Source organism: Kryptolebias marmoratus, linkage group LG8, assembly GCF_001649575.2.
Source record: "Kryptolebias marmoratus isolate JLee-2015 linkage group LG8, ASM164957v2, whole genome shotgun sequence".
Taxonomy (NCBI): Eukaryota; Metazoa; Chordata; class Actinopteri; order Cyprinodontiformes; family Rivulidae; genus Kryptolebias; species Kryptolebias marmoratus.
The window spans coordinates 10,110,145-10,120,901 of NC_051437.1; the positions used below are offsets into that span (position 1 = coordinate 10,110,145).

General features: G+C 42.9%; 1 protein-coding gene across 3 annotated transcripts in view; it reads right to left on the reverse strand.

Moving 5' to 3' along the window:
* Nucleotides 1-10,757, reverse strand: part of frmd4bb (FERM domain containing 4Bb) — a 30,680-nt gene that overhangs the window by 7,441 nt on the left and 12,482 nt on the right. For all 3 annotated transcript variants that reach the window (XM_037977200.1, XM_037977199.1, XM_037977198.1), the window contains exons 2-13: nucleotides 8,700-8,765; nucleotides 6,956-7,050; nucleotides 6,736-6,828; nucleotides 5,670-5,754; nucleotides 5,346-5,402; nucleotides 5,231-5,253; nucleotides 3,318-3,401; nucleotides 2,934-2,999; nucleotides 2,596-2,653; nucleotides 2,433-2,519; nucleotides 1,018-1,094; nucleotides 39-177 (exon numbers count right to left, since the gene is read on the reverse strand). In XM_037977200.1, coding sequence (XP_037833128.1) covers nucleotides 39-177; nucleotides 1,018-1,094; nucleotides 2,433-2,519; nucleotides 2,596-2,653; nucleotides 2,934-2,999; nucleotides 3,318-3,401; nucleotides 5,231-5,253; nucleotides 5,346-5,402; nucleotides 5,670-5,754; nucleotides 6,736-6,828; nucleotides 6,956-7,050; nucleotides 8,700-8,765 — 930 coding nt within the window. The remainder of the gene's footprint in view (nucleotides 1-38; nucleotides 178-1,017; nucleotides 1,095-2,432; nucleotides 2,520-2,595; nucleotides 2,654-2,933; nucleotides 3,000-3,317; nucleotides 3,402-5,230; nucleotides 5,254-5,345; nucleotides 5,403-5,669; nucleotides 5,755-6,735; nucleotides 6,829-6,955; nucleotides 7,051-8,699; nucleotides 8,766-10,757) is intronic.

Below are 10,757 nucleotides of genomic sequence, written 5' to 3' on the forward strand. Positions count from 1 at the left end.
GGGGGGGGGGGGGGTCCATGTCTGTAGCTGACACTGACTTTGCTTTGCTTCCTGTCCAAGTAGAACTGGTGCTGGCTGATGGCCATGATCCAGATGGTCTTGATCAAAGAGTGGCTGGCATACCACGTGTGGATGAGTAGACCTGTCTGCCCAAAGGTGCGTTTGGTTACTGCTCTCCTGGAGAACGTACAGAACATCTGAGACTGAGAGGCAGCTTTTTTCTTTTTTCCAATAATTCAAGTAAAAGTTGCAGTATCATGGATAATCCCCTTTGGAACAAAAACGATGGCTAAAACGATGGAAAATGTAAAGCCTACCAATTCTTGAAGAAAAACATAATGTCAAACTTTTAAGCTTTATGTTAGTGCTTGGAGAATGTGGTGGGGATGACGCTCAGCTACTACCACACCAAATTTTATCCCAATATTTGTAACGTTGACTGAATTACAGCCATGTTTATGTTTAGTAAGGTCTGTTTGCTGTGGCTGTCATCTTGAATTGGGTTGACTCCAAAAGTAAATAATTTGAAGATGTATGTCTGATGATGAGTTTCTAAAAATTTCAATAAAATCCATTCAGTGGTTCATGAGATATTTTGCTAACAGACAGGCAGAGTTGGCACCAACAGGTAACAAAATTTTAAAGACAAATCTTGCACAATTAGTTAGTGCTCAGAATATGTGTCGGGGATGACTTTCAGCTATTACCACACCAAATCTTATCTCAATATCTGTAAGGTTGAATGTGTTAAAGCCATTTTTGTGTTAGGTAAGATTAGTTAACTGCAGCGATCATCTTAAATTAGGATGACTCCAAAGGTTAATGAGCTGCAGATGTGCATCCAGTGATTATTTTCTGAGAGTTTTATCAAAATCCGTCCAGTGGTTCATGAGATATTTTGCTAACAGACAGACAATGGGCAAAAACATTATTGCCCGCTTTTTACATTATTTTGTCTCTTCATCTTGTACAAATGTTTATCAGAATCAGGAAAAATGAATCTCTGTTCCTGCTCACCTGTGTGGATCGTTAACTTCGACAGCAAATTTTTTCTCTCGAAAGTACAAGTTTTCCAGCTGCTTCCACTGGTAGAGCTGGAGGTGAAAATGGAAAAAAAAAAAAAAATAATAAAATCTCATTAGGGAGATGTGAATTTTACAAAAGAGATTCTGATTCAAAGCCCCAAACAGTGTTAAATCAACTAAAATCATCCATTCAGGAAACTTCAGGCGGGGGGAAAAAACCAAAAAACAAAATGTGCGTCGGCCTGTTTCTCCCACAGTCATCGAAAAGCCAGACGCTAACGCGGACTGTCATTAGTCTGCAGTAATGCAGGTGTTGGGCTGAGAGGAACACCGCAAAGGAACATGACGCGAAGCCTTTCTGTGGCTCATCACGTCTGTAGCCCCCCCCTGCTACCAACCAGCTGCTCGCTGTCAGCAGCCAGATGTGAACATCAGGGTCACTGACTCACCGCGCGTCTGGACAGAATCGGATTGGGACACAAGCACAATGCAAAGGAGCGCCGGGAGGGCAAGCTCCTTGAATCGGAATAAGAATGTACTCCACAGACAAAGACTCGGTATCTAGATATTTGTTAAAAGTTACAAAACAAAGACGAGTAACATCCAGTCTTACCAGTAATCCTCAGAAACTTGTAAATCCTCTGCCTCTGCTGTCCCCCCCCCCCACACACACACACACACACTTCACTCTGCCTCCTGTCAGCTCCCGACTTGTCTTTTCAGGTATTCTCAGAACGTTCACGATAAACGCCCAAATCCAGCCTCTTTTTTTTTTTTCCCCCCTTTGACATCACCGTTTCACTCCCTCTTCTCCTTTCTGAAAACACCCAGTTCAGCTGACTTCTTGCACAACTTCAGGATGCGCTGATCACAGACGGGGGGGGGATTGCTTCACCCGGAGACGTCACAGAGCCTCCAAATGAAGGCGACAAAGTGTTTTCGAACCTTCGTCTCTGTCCCACGTGCCTGGTGCCCGAACTCCCTCGCCTGGGTGTTTCTTCTGTCAAACCCTGAGCTAAAACAATAAAAACAAGAAAAGCACGTTCCTGCTGTCCGTGGAGCAGGAACGTGCTTTTCCTGCTCCGGGATATCGGAGCGATATCTCTCCAATACCTCCTCACGAGTCTTAATCAAACAAACCCGACGGATTCCTTTAAACTGAGACTCTGCTCCGGTGTTTTTTTCGTGTCTGGCCTCGTCCGCTGCAGCCCAAGCCAAGTTTTTTTTCTGTTTTTTTTTTTCCAGGAGGTGTGAGCCACGGTGTACGAATTAAAGCTGGTGAATCACTGCGCTCGTGTGCAACAGCGGCAGTCCTCACCCTGTGCAATCAGATAAGTGTGAAACAGAGAGAGAGGGAGAAAAATAAAAAACAACAAGCAGCAGGAGCCATTTTAGATGAACGTTTACCTTCCGAGGTTTTAGTTTGTCCTGCAGATCGTACTGGCCGATGCCCTTGTAGCTGATCCCGAGCCACCAGGGGATCCCCTGCTTGTCCTGCGAGGATGAGAGCATAAGTCAGATCCAGGCGCAAGAGCCGCCGTTTCCTACGAGTCGGAGCCGAAACACCCACCTTCACCTCGTAATAATGGACGCCATACGTCGGCAGCGACTCCACCAGCGTCAGATACCTTAGGGGACACAACCTTTATTAAAGACAATGGCAGCTGGATTGTGTGATTCGTCCGCGGTTCATCTTTGAAAAGCGAACGGCGACAAATGGGCAACGGAGTGAGTCAGTGGGATTCGACTGCCGCTAAAAAGCTGATATTGATTTCTATGCCAGGAAGGCGGGGGAAAGAAACGCAAAGGTTTGACGGAGTCGACAGAAAGATGAACGAACCCTCAGCCTAATTGCCTTACAAGTGTTGAAGAAATTGAAACAAACGCACACCTCAGTTCACTACTTACTGCACAATGGCCTGTCCTCTGGAGACACCTTTCAGCTGCTTGTAATACTCAATGACCCGATCCTCACTGCGGGAAGGAAACAAAATCATTAGCTTTACTGTGTGTAATCAAATGAAAAATTACATTATTGCTCCTCGTGGTTGATTAAATATCTCATTTGGATTCAGCTGCCTGTGTGGCTGCGTGTAAAGCGTTCAAGCTGACGCACATCTCCCCCCCCAACGCCTTTCAAGACAGATTTTTAAACTAAAGTCATCTTTTGATTAAAAACAAAGACATCAAAACAGCCAGTTCGCTCAAACGTTTCGCACACAGACGCAGGCAAAAGCGAAGTCGCTCGTTGGCCTTCGGCGGTTGGGCGATGATAATTTCCCGAGCGCATACCAGTATGCAAGAGACGGGTGCTCCTTCAGTACTTTGGTGGGAAGAGTCGGGAGTTTCTTCAAATCAGCTCGAGTGTTTTCATCACTAGAACAGAAGAGATGAAAAAAAATGAGCAAACTGAGAAAAAAGAAAAATGAACAATCAGCTGATTTGGAAGGAAAGATGTGGTGTCTCTTTTGTTTCATCTAAGCTTATTATTTTAGGTCCTTTTCAAGCGTGTTACTGTTGGTGTTTTCATAGGATCGTGGCCCGAGCAGAGACCTGTGCCAGGAACTGACTCACGAGATGGGCCCTTTCTACGTCAAAATCAACACTAGGGAAAGAGGAGTTCACGTTCTTGCTTCAAGGCTGGCCGATTGGTGTGAAGCCTGCACTAAATCTGCTGAATTTTTAAGGCAAAAATAGAAAGAAGCAAACCCTCAGCAGGCCTGTCGCAATAAACGATAAATCAATTAATCGCACAATTAATTAAAATAAGGTTGATAAGTTTCATTATCATTCCTTCGTGTCTCTCTCTCTATTTCTACTAAAGACGCTGGAGGACAGAAGGCTACGGTGCTCTTCACTGACCCCTACCTTTCTCTAAGCGTCAGGGGGGCGTGGCCTATCGCATCAGGTAGCCAGCCGAGGCACCTCAGCTTGTACCTCTGCAACGTTAGCCCCCGCGAGGAGTTAGCAAGCTAAAGAAAAGCTGTTTGACATTGGGGAAAAAAAACTAAATGGAATTGGTTTCAAGGATGAAGTAACAGCAGTGGTGTGGGAGAACTTCAGATTCAAACCAAATGACCGAAGTGAACCGCTGAACCAGCCGGTATGTCGCCGTGTGCTTTTGTTAGTTTGCACTAAAAAAACTGGCAGTTTTGCTCATCTGCTCTCTATAAAACTAATGATTATTACTTTTTAAAGGGCAGTTTATTTTACAGACTTAATAATCCGTACAGCTTTGGTTGAATGTAGCTTTTATTTCTAGTTTTTTTTTTTTTGGATTTAGTTTTTTTTAAGTGTTGTGTTCTTTTAAAAGGAAAGTTTATTCATCTTTGAGAGGATGCACTTGCACTATTATGTTATTATCATTACATTAGTTTAAAACAGCCTCCAAATGATATTATTGTTTATTACAATAATTTACGAGACAATTAATCGCCCGGCACAATTTGTTCTTGTGACAGGCCTAACCCACAGTCTGTCACAAACTGGCATATACGGTTAAAATATTCTCTCAGATCCGATGCAGATTCTGTTCGACTCGCTGAAAGGCTCAGAACCCGAGTGAGATCCCGAACCGTCAACACGGAAGCAACAACCGAGGTAAAATCCTCTAAAATTAGCTCCAAAGCACAACCGATGATGTTCTGACCAAAGGTGCTTCATTTCTCCTCCACAAAACGTCTGACAAAACCTTCAAGAAGGACAAGCTTTACAAGTCAAAAGGGTTTTTTTGGGTTTTTTTTTTTTCAGCTGACCAATTACTGACATGAAACGTGCTTAAAGCAAGGTGAAATGGAAAAAAAAAAAAAAAATTCTTCCTCCCACACACACACACCTCTAATTAAAACAAAATGGCTGATGCATTTCCAAACCGTCTTGTTCCTGCGGCTGGTCAGACGCAGGCGGCAGCGTGCACCACCACCTGAACACAGCCAGCATTATATCCCTGCTTAAACCCAGAGAACGACGAGTGTGCGCGTGCAAAAGGTGTCTGCGCTCCGCAGCGACTCGGCCCCCGTCAGCATTGTGAGATTCATTAGTTGTCTGGTGCGAGCTTCGCAGCGCTCTGCGGTGAGCCTCACAGAGGAACGCTATTGATTGTTGTTGTCTGCAGCCGAGGAACAAGTGACCTATTGAAGGCCTTCCCCCAACAGCTCACCATGAACTCATCCTGCTGCGGGTGAATACTCAGAATGGGCTCTTACCTCGTGTAGTCTCCTTTTGCCTCCTGGTAATTAAAAAAAAACCCAACAGATTAGATACTTTTGGAAGCAGCAGTTAATTTGCAGCATGGTATGAGAGACCTCTAAACGAACTAACCTGCAGAGCATTCGCAGCCAATCTGAAGACGTTCTCAGTTTCCACCTCGATCATCCCCTGAGGAACAGAGAAGGCGACGGGAAAGAAATAAGTTTCGGGGAAAAAATGTGTTTTGCTTCGCAGATGCAGGCGGAGAATGTTCCCCGTGTTGCAACCTGATTTTATTTTTTGTTTTGTTCTGTTTTTTTTTTTTCTGCTTTCTCACTCAGAGTAAGAAAATTGCGCCCTGCAGTCACTGTCTGCCGGGCTGAGGCGCGGAGTTCAGAGACACTGAATCACCGCGGAGCTTCTGACGGGAAAACAACTACACAAACACACACTTACATTGTAGACGGCTGACTTTGCATTTAGGTAGAACAACTCCACTGTTATGATGTCCTTTAGCTGTGTGATGTTTTCTACATAAAACCTGTCGAAGATAAAAGCAAAGACTTCAAAAAATAACATTAGGATTTCACTAAGATAACTTGTTATTGATCCTGAGAGAAATCTTTGTTTGTACTGTAATTAATGGTGTTTAAAGGGACATTTCAACCAGTAAGATTCTACGGTAATGGTATGAACAGTTAATATCTTACCTGTTATAGACAGAGCGTTCAGGGATTAAAGCAAAAAAAAAAAATCTTTTGACTGAAATTTTTTTCTACACTTAATCATATTACAATCATTTTTTCTACACTGGGTTTTACATTACGTGGTTATTTATGCGGAACTCTGTGGTTTTTTAAAACCGCGAATTGCGGAAGCAGCTGGCTGCTGCACTTTAGACGCAGGATTAGCATAATATTTCTGTCGAGATAACCATGCAAAATCAAACACGGTGTGAAACAACAGGGTTTGAATGAACCACTGTGAAGTTTGGAAGATTGAAGTTGTTTTTAAGGAGGGCAAAATCCACGTTGGAAGTGGGTCTGCTGTGACAAGCCACTATTAGCTCATCAGTAGAGTCTGAGCAGACCCACTTCCAGAGCAGTTTTTTGCATTTTAAAACAGCTCCAGTCTTCAAATTTTAAAGTGGTTTGTGCAAATGTTATTATTTACCGTCGTCAGTTTAGCATTACTTTGTCATTTCAGCAGAAATGTTACAAAGTTCCTGCTGGAAGCCACTATTTGCACCTCTGTCTAACCCTAAAATTCTAAGTAAATAACCGTGCTTTTCCTCAGAACTTCCTTGAAAACGAAATGAATGAAACATCTCTTTTAGCAGGTAGATGTGGGTGGGTGACTTGCTACAAAACAGTAACAGTCAAATGTTTACCAGGCAGCAGTTAAGGAAAACCCTGTAATGGTCATGCTGTCCAAACTGCGCTGTTAATATTCGGTGTCAGCCATTTTGGGTGCACCCTCCCCCCCCCCGCTGGCGTGTCAGTGCTTTCTGCCAAAACATTACCTGACCAGGAAGTTCAGAGAAATGGCTCCGCGCTTCTTCGAAAAGTCATGTTCAAGAACTCTGCGGTCCATTTGCAGCCACTTGCACTGACCACTGCGGAGGCGAACGAGCACAAGTGTCAGACAGCTGCTTTCCGCAGACGTGCACACACGCAGGACGTCTCTCAAATGTCCTACGTTGGCAACAGAAAGACAACGAAAGAACTTCGTAATATACGTACTTGTCGTCAAAAAAAGCGAGGCCGAAGAATTCCTTCTCTTTGAGGTTAAAGTGGGAGGAGACCAGGTCGAGGAGCTCATAAGACAGGAGCTTCGGCTGCGGGTGGGAAGATTTGGACCAAAGTTTTAGTTTCTGGACGTCACTGTTTGATGAAATGTGTTCCACATATCTTCTGGACCGTCCGACTAACACTCAGCACTGCGATAAAAGGGCATCTTGTTTCTCATTACACACGTCATGCTGTTTTGAACTTTCCTCCTTTTAAGACCTCAGGTTTTCGCACCAAATGGCGTTTAAGTTCGGGTTAGTCTCGAGAAACTCACCAGAGAATGGTGTGTTCCATCAGACGCTGAATGTTTGTGCTGTTTTTACCACCCCGATTTTTAAACAGTTGGGACGGTGTGTAAAGTGTAAACAAACAACAAAATGCAATGATTTTGCAAATTTCAGAAACCCATATCCCGTTTACAGTGGATTGCAGTGAACATATCAAACATGGCAGCAAAACATCTCTAAAAATGTAGGACGAAGGGGTGGGGGGGCAACAAAAGTGGTACCAAACAGAATCGGCTGGAGGAGCATTTTACAGAGGCTGAGTCTCTCAGACGGGCAGAGGTTCACCTGCCTGCGTAAAAGCTGTGTCTAAAAATAGTGGAACCGTTTTCAGAATAATGCTCCTCAACAGAAGATTGGGAAGACTTTGGATATCCCATCATCTAAAGTTCATAATGTCAGCAAAACATTTCAAGAATCTGGAGAAATCTCTGAGCTCAAAGGACCGGGCTGAACGTTAATTTTAGATGGCCTTGATCTTCAGGCCCTCAGGTGAAACTACATGAAACACAGGTCTGATTCTGTTCTGGACATCACTGCATGGACTCAGGAACACTTCCACTAATCACTGTCTGTAAACACAGTTCACTGTGCCATCCACAGATGCTGCTTAAAGCTCTATCAGGCAAAGAAAAAGCCATATGGGAAAACCATCTGCTGTCTTCTTTTGGTCAAAGCTTATTTAATATGAGCTGAGGCAAAGTGAAAAACGGTTCTGTGGTCAGACGAGTAGAACTTTGAATTTCTATTTCTACCACAGATGCCCCGTTCTTTGTACTAAAGGACCCATCCGGCCTGTTATCAGTGCAACAGTTCAAAAGCCTGCCTCTCTGATGGTATGGGGGTGTATTGGGGCCTCTAGAATGGGCAGCTTACACATCTGGAAAGGCCCCATCAATGCAGAAAAGTTCGTACAGGCTTTAGAACAACATCTGCTCCCATCCAGCAAAGAAGACCCAGGACTGTTGAACAGCTAGAACCCTACATCAGACAAGAATGGGACAACATTCCCTCCAAAACCTCCAGCAGCTGCTCTCCTCAGGTCCTAGACGTTTACGGTTAAAAGAAGAGGGGAAGCTTAAGTGTGGGAAGCATGTCCCTGTCCCAACATTTTTAAGATGTGCTGCCACCATGAAATTCAAACTAACCTTATTGTTTCGCCCCAAAAACGTAAAATTTCGTAATATCAACATTTGATTAAAAATATGGGTTTATAAAACTCGCAAATTATCGCATTCAGCTTCATGTTTTACACACCATCCCTACTTTTTCAGACTTGTACGAGCTGGTCGCCAACACGATCTGGAGGCCGCGGCGAAGTGCGACAAACACGCTCCGATTACCGCAGCAGACTCTTTTATTGCAAATGAGATTGTTTGTTCGTTTTGGGCAGGATGTGCGAGCATCCATACCTGAACCAGCAGCTCCAGCTTCCTGTCATCCAGCAGCTGAACTTGACACAATCTGCCCTCGGTCATCTGAAAAACAAAGACAAGAAAAAAGAGGAAATTCAAGACATGTGATACATGCTGTGAGCTAATCCTAATCACAAGGAACAATGACACTGTCATCCTGCGCAGGATTTATTTATGACCTCAATGACAGCATGGCACCAAGAAAACCATATAAGTCTTACAACATTACATCAATCAAGAGCCGAGGCAACAGAAGGTTACAACACTTCCTGTCCAAAGACCCATGTGGCTGATGTGGTGATCTTTTTTAAAAACCCTGCTGTGTTAATAACAATAAAACCACTGTCTTAAGGATTTGTAGCCATAGTAACCAGAAGAAGGATTTAAAGATTTTTTGCTTTTGGTTTCTGGGCCTCACCAAGGCGGGATTATAGTGTTATTATTTACTTCAAGCTGTTGCATCTAAATGTTTTATATATATATAATTGTTACTTGGTGGAAAAAGTTTTATTTTTTAACTGTTAGGCAGTGATAAAAAGGAAGGTGATATTTATAATAAAGTCAGTGGTGTTCAGTCCCACGTAATACATGAGAAGGTAAAAAAAAAAAGGCTCCGGCAAAAATAGGACCATATCAGGAATTAAATGACATGAGATGTGTCAGACCAGTGCTTTCTTTTCTTTTGTCATCTGCTGCCACAAAAAAGTGGGCGATCATGTGTTTGTGTGTGTGTGCAAGTTTGTCTGCCTGTTAGCAAAGTTTCTTTTGAACCATTGGATGAATGATATTGAAACTCAAAAAATAATCTCTGGATGTAACTCTACAACTGATTAACTTTAGAGGTCAACCACATTCAAGATGGCGTCACAGCTAAATGATCCGAGCAAGCACATAGATGGTTATAACTCAGTCAGTTCTTTAGATATTAAGCTAAACTTTTTTGTGGTAGTAGCTGAGAGTCATCCCCCACATATACTTTGAGTGTGAATGGATCATATGTCATCTTTGTTTAAAAATGACATTATGTGTTGAAATCAAACTCTGTTTGTCTGTTAGCAAAATATCTCATGAAGCACTGGACAGAATTTAATGAAACTCTTGAGAAGCAATCACTGGAAGTGCATCTATAACTGATTGACTTTTGGAGTCAACCTGATTCAAGATGGCCACCACAGCTAATCAACCTTAGCAGACACACAAATGGCTACAACTCAGTCAATTTTACAGATACTGAGATAAAACTTGTTGTGGTAGTAGCTGAGAGTCATCCCTTACACATACTCCAAATGCTAAAAGATTGCACAAGAGCTTTATTTAAAACATGGGCACGCAAGGCAGCGGCCGATACGCATTCCTTCAAGGAATGTCACTTTCATTTATCAAATGAACAACTTTTGCTAAAAATATAAAGAGAATTCTCATGTACCTTTAGCCTACTTATATCCCAAAAATAATATGAACAAGAGAAATGTTTTATTGTTTCTTTGGGTTTTGATGTGGGAGTTGTTTAAAAATAGCGTTGCAGATTCTGATTCCGAAGACGTTCTTTGCGCTAAAAATAGAGGAGCTAAACATTTAACCATTCTGTCCACAGAGCACAGGATTTATTCTTAAATGACTGGTAACTACAGCTGCTAATGTAACAACGACGAGTGCACCATCTTTTACAGCATCACCTTCCAAACAGGAAGTCGACTGCACCTTCAGTCAGTGTAAAGTAACGCTAACCTGCTGGGAAACACGGAGAGACCTGTACACCAAATAAATCACGCAGCCACAAAAATGACAGATTGGGGTTAAACAGCTTACTAACAAAAAAAAAAAAAACAGCTCCCAAACTAAAAAAAGAAGAAGAAGAAGAAAAAAGCCCACAGTATGGATCTGATTTGACAGAATGAGGCTGAGTTCTTGGAGAGAAGCAAGCAGGTACTGTACCTGGAGGACGTCTGCGGGGAAACTGCAGGCGGAGATGCACCCCCGACTAACTCTCATCCTGTACACCGGGTTTCCTGTTAGACCAGGAACATAAAAAAAAAAAAAACAAAAAAAAAAAAA